This window comes from Onychomys torridus, chromosome 4, assembly GCF_903995425.1.
Source record: "Onychomys torridus chromosome 4, mOncTor1.1, whole genome shotgun sequence".
NCBI classification, from domain to species: domain Eukaryota; kingdom Metazoa; phylum Chordata; class Mammalia; order Rodentia; family Cricetidae; genus Onychomys; species Onychomys torridus.
In genome coordinates this window covers 51,724,989-51,731,011 of record NC_050446.1, presented here as the reverse complement: position 1 = coordinate 51,731,011, position 6,023 = coordinate 51,724,989, and the positions used below count along the sequence as shown (strand labels likewise).

Below are 6,023 nucleotides of genomic sequence, written 5' to 3'. Positions count from 1 at the left end.
AACTAAGGCCCGCATTTTGATGAAACACATCTTGTGAGCAAAATAGCGAAGACATTAAGTGGCGCTTCCCTAAGTGTGACCTCTAGGATGATGCGACCTCCTTTTTCAGGGGTTTTGTCCTCCATAGGCTGCTGAACTGTGTTCTGGATCTATACTTGTCTATCTCTGCCACTACCTCCCCCTCCACAGACGAAGTTGGCCCCCGCAGTTCGCAGTAAAATGTGAAACTTGTCAGGTTGGACCGGAGAAAACGAAAGTACTTCCCAACCTTCAGCCCCTGTGTTTCCCCCACAGCCCTAAAGAGACCTCCTACCACAAGAGTTTACATATTGTGTGAGCTTCCAGAAATCTGTTTAACTGACTTGAGCCTTAGAAAGTCAGCTCCTGCTAGATTGTATTAGTAGCTAACAACAAGGACCTCAAATTTTTGCGTCCATTGCTCTGGATGGCAAAGGGAATTAAAAAAAAAAATTCCTGATGCCTAAAACTTGTGTCCAGCTGCTAAGATGTACAATAGTGGTTTCAGTTGTCAACTGCTGCCTGCAGTATGGGGTGTCTGAAATGTTTCTTTTTTTGACTGACAAACATGGATATGGCTTGCTCTAATTTCTGGGTCTTCCTGGTGAAGAAGTGGACTCTCTTCCAGGTCCCAAATGTCCTAATGAGTTTACCTTTACCCCAAGCCTCCACAGTCACACTGATTAAAAATAAACAAATAAAAGTGTTAAATGAGTTGGTAATATTGAAAGAAACAAAATTTATTGAGTTTTTTAATGAGTTGGTCTGATTTAAAAGATGATCATTTAGCCATCACAGATGATATCCTCATTTTAAAACATCACTATTTGTGTTAGAGGGAGGTGGGCAGAAATAGAACATGGAAGTTCTGGAGACCAGAACTGGTGCTGTTTCCTTCATCCACAGATGCTGAGGAGAGCAAGGTTTTATAATAAATTAGCACAGTTTCTAGAGGCTTCACAATCTTGAAAATCACAAACGTATGAAGACTCAGTGGAAACAGAGAGTTCTTTTTATTTATATCTCCCTAGGAGTAAAACGTGATCTTTTAATGCTCGAAGCACTGCTCACACACATTGCATCTACAAAAATAATCTCAGTCGCATAAATACGCAACATTTTGGAAGTAGTTCAGCATTACTTTTAGAAGCGTCTTTTCCCCTCTTGGTCCTTAGAGCTTCATATTTTAAAAACGTGTTAGAGGTTGTAAAGCTCAGAGAGGCTCATATGTTCAGACATTAACTTCTTCATTAGGTTCTGGGTAGAAGTTCCCACCCAGGGCCACACTGGCTCAGTCTCTTTCCAAGGACTGAGGAGATGGGCTCAGCTCCATTCCCACAGACCCAAGGATAGGGCGAGTATCTATGGTCTGGGAGTTACTCTGCCAGTTGTAGGTATTTAAATAGCTGCGTTTCGTGTTGGAGAAATGAAGGCATTCGAGAGCATATACTGTTTCCAGATTAAAAGATTACAGCCACAAGGCATGCTACAAACACAGGCAACAGCAGATGAGCTTGCCAAAGACAAGGAAGAGTGTCTTCATTTCAATATTAATAAGGTAGCTGCTTTGAAAGCCAACATGTGCCTCCAACCTCCAAGTTTCAGACTCTCCCAGTGATCCTAAGTCGTTGAGTGCCTAAAGCTGTTTCCACTCGCCTTGGGGAAACTTCTGAGAGCTAATGATTCAATTGTACAATCACAGGGTATGAATGGCTGAAAGCAATTCTGGCTTAATGGATTATGAGCATAGTCAGTGCTGGAAACACATATGAAGTTCCGTTAAAAAAATAAAACCCTAAATCCAACGGGCACTTCTGAAATTCATTTGGGGGATTATTGAAAAATACTTCAAGTTTTTTTTTTTTTTTTTTTTTTTTTTTTTTTTAATACTGGCCTGGAGGGAGAAACAATGTTTAAAAAAAATTCTAAAAACAAGTCTAGACAAGAACAAAACCAATAATAAGCAAGAAAGAAGCAGAATTACAAAGTCAAATTGGGCACCAAAAAGTTTTAGAGCCAGATAAAGGTTAAGAGAGAGAAAAACAAAAACAAAACCCAAAACGATTCACAATGCTTGCCATCCTAGGCAGGGAAGTGGGAAATTAAATACATTTTCAAGTCTTTCCAAAGGTATTTTTGGAGACAACTGAAAGCATTTGGAAGGTCTGTGGCCAACCTGGCCCATATCAGGAGACAGTGTCTTTGAGCTTGGAGACGATTTTCTTATCCTTCACTCTGCGATTCTGAAACCAAATGGTTACTTGTCTCTCGGATAGGTTCGTGGCGGCCGAGATCCGCCGCCTCTTGTCCTTGTTAATGAACTTGTTAATGGCATACTCGTTCTCCAGTTCTTTGAGCTGCAGTTTGGTGTAAGGCACCCTTTTCTTCCTTCCCCGTCGGTAGACACACATGTCTGGCTGATTTAAAGCCACATCCCCTGGTACAAAGAACAGCATGGGAAAAGTTAGACTGGGAGACCTGGAGCACCTAAGCTCTGAGTTGTGTGGTGTGAATGTATCTGTGTACGGATCAGTACTGGACAGGGGTAGAGAATAAAGAAAATGAGATTGTTTATACTTTATTATTATTTACACAGACATTTTATTTACACATTATTAAAGAAAGACTATTTGCACTTCAAGACAAAGGCTAATTTGATGGATCATCATGGTTTTTCAAACCGGCATTTTAACAAGCCTGGGATTTTATGGTCTGGTTATTGGGGAAAGCTCATAAGGGCCGTTTCTGCAATTGCCAGTTGCATACATTCAAACACACACACACACACACACACACACACACACACACACACTTCAGATCTTTTACTCAAGCTTTGATTTCTGTTCTTGTGTTTGGGGATTTATGAGCTCTAAGAAGCATTAGTATGTCATTGGAACCTCACTTGAAAAAGTGGGGGTCCAAGTCTGACACCTTTTAGTCAGGAGAGAGAGAGAGAGAGAGAGAGAGAGAGAGAGAGAGAGAGAGAGAGAGAGAGAGAACTAAAGCTCTTGAACTTTAGTGGGTAAAAGTATCTTGCTGCACGGGGAAGGGAAACAATTTCAGAGGCAATTTTAATTGGGAAAGCTACAGATTACAGAAACTAGACAAACTTTTCCAGTGTGCTAAATCTGGTCAGGCCCGGAGCATAAGTAACCACTCCTAAGTAGGGGGTTTTCTCCCCTCTCCCCTCTACGGGTTCCTCACTTTTCTACCTTGCTCCTACCTGGAAAGGATGATTTCCAAAAATGAGACCCCTGTGGCTGGTCCTTGGCACAGTACACCTGGCTGTTCCACCCGTTGGCTAGTGTCCAGGACTGGTAGCCCTCCATGGAGATGTACGCCTCGTGCCGAGGCTCCCCGGATCCAAAAGTGGACACCATGTCGATATACCCCGGCACGTGCTGATAGGGACTTGTGTAGCCCTGGTAGAAGGACACTTCCTTGGCTCGCGCGGGTACCTCGTTGGTCGGCACGCTGCTGCTCGCCAGGCCCGACACGTCCATGTACTTCTCCACGGGGAAACCTCCCAAAGAGGCGTGCGGCGACGACTTGAGAGCGTTCTGCTGTAAGCCCACACCGTGCGACATGCGGCAGCTGTAGTAGCCGTTGCCGAAGTGGTAGCCATAGCCCAGCGCCGGAGCGCCCGGGGGTGCAGCAGCGGTCGCAGCGGCCGCGGGCGCGGGACACTCTTTAGCCACCGGAGCCTCGGGGCGAGTGGCGATCACAGCCGAGGAGGACGACGACGAGGAGGAGCCTGTGCGCTCAGAGGTCCCCGGGTACGCGAAGCTGGAGGCCGCCGCTGCCGCTGCAGCTGCCGCTGCCGCCGCCGCCGCCGCGCGTCCGGAATGTGTCCCCGCGAACACCGGCGCCGACAGGAAGCCGCGACACTGGCCGGGCGCCGCCACGGAGGACGAGGAGGAGGCCGGCGCCGCCCCAGCGGCCCCGCCGTCCGCCCGCAGCCCGTCCATGTCCCAAGTCCCCGAGCGGCTCATGGCCCGGCCTGGCCCGGCCCAGGCCCGGGCCGCGGCCCCGCGCAGGACACCATGGCGCGCAGCGCCTCCTCCCTCCTCGCTGTGCTCCGCGCCGCGCTCGCTCCCGCCCTCTCCCTCCCGTCCTCTCTCCCTCTGCGAGCCTCCCGCCTCCTGCCCGCCCGCCCGCCCGCTCGCCCGCCCTCCAACAGGTTAGCTCATCGCGGGACGTTTATAAAAACGAAGTTCAGGTTGGGAGGGGGCCTGGGCCGGTCGGGGGGCCGCCTCCCGCCCCGAGGGCGCCGGCGGGGGACCGTGCCATTGGTTGCTCCGGGCCACGTGGGGGTGGGGGCGCGGGCCAGCCTGGCTCCCAGCCGGGATCTGGCTGGACCCACCCACCCGGCCCCCAGCCCTCCTCAGCCCTTTGGGAGGCCCACCTCCCTTGCAGCCCTCCTCCCCAGACCCAGGAGTTTGCGCTGCAGCCACCCCCTCGAGTCGATTGCGCGACGGCCCATCTCAGGCCTGTCTGCGAGGCGGGCGCCGAGGCCTGCGCCTCATCTCCACAACCGCTGTTTTTGCCACCTCTTTTTGGTTCCTCGAGCTGCACACCAAAATGAGGGTGAAGGACAGAGGTGGTCAGAACGATGTGAAAACAGAGCAATCCTTTTTTGTTTGTTTGTTTGTTTTGTTTTGTTTTTGTTTGTTCGGAAGAAAAAAAAAAAACAAACCTGTTGCTTTGTGTCCCTCTACACCCCAAATTCGAGATAGCTCGTTTTTCTTACCTTGAACTTACCCAACGGGTAAGAGCATTCCTCACAGAGATCAGTAGCAGCAGATTTTTCCTATGCAGACACCATCAGCCCACAAAATACTCTCGAAACGCCCTTGGGGCACCTCAGAGACTTACACCTCACCTCAGCGGTCGCAAGCTGGAGAATCTGCGCAACTAGGAAGTTCGTGGATGCCAGGCCCACATCTATTCCCTCAGCCAGCCTGGAGTCACTTCGCCTAGCTGGTCTTCTTAGTCTCAGCCTGGCCTCCTCCCGACTGGCAGAAAGACTCAGTGACCAGAGCGGGAGGAGAAAGTCACTCAGCAGACCGCCACGAATCTTCTGCGCCTCGCCCACAGCCTACCGGCCTCTTGCATTTTGCAGCCACCACCCACCCCCGCCCGTTACTCATACCAATTAATTGAAAACTTCACTTTCCCAGGGACCTTTGTTTCGCTTCCTTTTTCAGGCTGCCAACTGCAGAGAATTGAGTGTGCCAAGTTAAAACGATTTCCCCCTCCAAGGAAAGTCGGGGCTGTGATAGAAGCTGTCCAGAACGCCGACTTTCACAGGGACAGGGTAGGATCTTGTGGCAGCACCGGAGGAGCTAATCTCAGCTTTGGGGGTATATCTGCTAGAGTGTTAGATATGACAGTTCTAATCCCTCTGTATTCCCACCCCCACCTCTACTCCCCGACATCCTTCGGGCCCCAGAGTCCCAGCATAACTATGCTGGGATCTTAGCAACTTATGGGTCTCCCTTGTGAGTCCTGAGCTGAATCTAGGTCTCCTGGGAGCAATACCAGACTTGGTGAGACAAGAGTGGTGGGTGGGTGTAAGAGCCTCAGCGTGAGTCAATTTGGTGCTGTGCCATCAACCTTCCAGATCAGTTTATCCCTTAAGAAAACCGCTCCTCCTAAACTTGTAGTACTGAAGCCAGCTTGTCACCCAGCGCCGTTGCCCTTTGATTGAAAATAGGCTCTGAAAAAGAAGAAGAAAAGAAGAGAAAGAGGGAGCAAGGTCCTTCGGGCCTGGTCTGGTCTGGTCTTCCAGGGTGGGCTGATGGCGTTGGGCGTGTTGACACAAAAAAACACAGTAACCATAAAAGACTCAAATAAAGGGGGGGGGGTAGTTATGAGAGAGGTACTAGAAGAGAGAATTTGTTTGACTTTTAAAAGCCCCAGACCTGGTCATGGTCAAATTCAAATCGGGAGAGGTTCTCCAGGGCTTAGCAGAACTGTGATGAACAGTCATTTGTTGTTGGGGA

At 49.7% G+C, this 6,023-nt stretch overlaps 1 protein-coding gene across 1 annotated transcript; it reads right to left on the bottom strand.

Moving 5' to 3' along the window:
- Positions 1-733: 733 nt before the first annotated feature.
- On the bottom strand, positions 734-4,088 carry Hoxd13 (homeobox D13). Its single transcript, XM_036183133.1, has 2 exons — positions 3,242-4,088; positions 734-2,455 (listed from the first exon to the last, which is right to left on the bottom strand). Exons 1-2 carry the CDS (start codon positions 4,008-4,010, stop codon positions 2,205-2,207), a joined length of 1,020 nt encoding a protein of 339 aa, XP_036039026.1. The 5' UTR covers positions 4,011-4,088; the 3' UTR covers positions 734-2,204.
- Between the last annotated feature and the right edge of the window lie 1,935 nt (positions 4,089-6,023).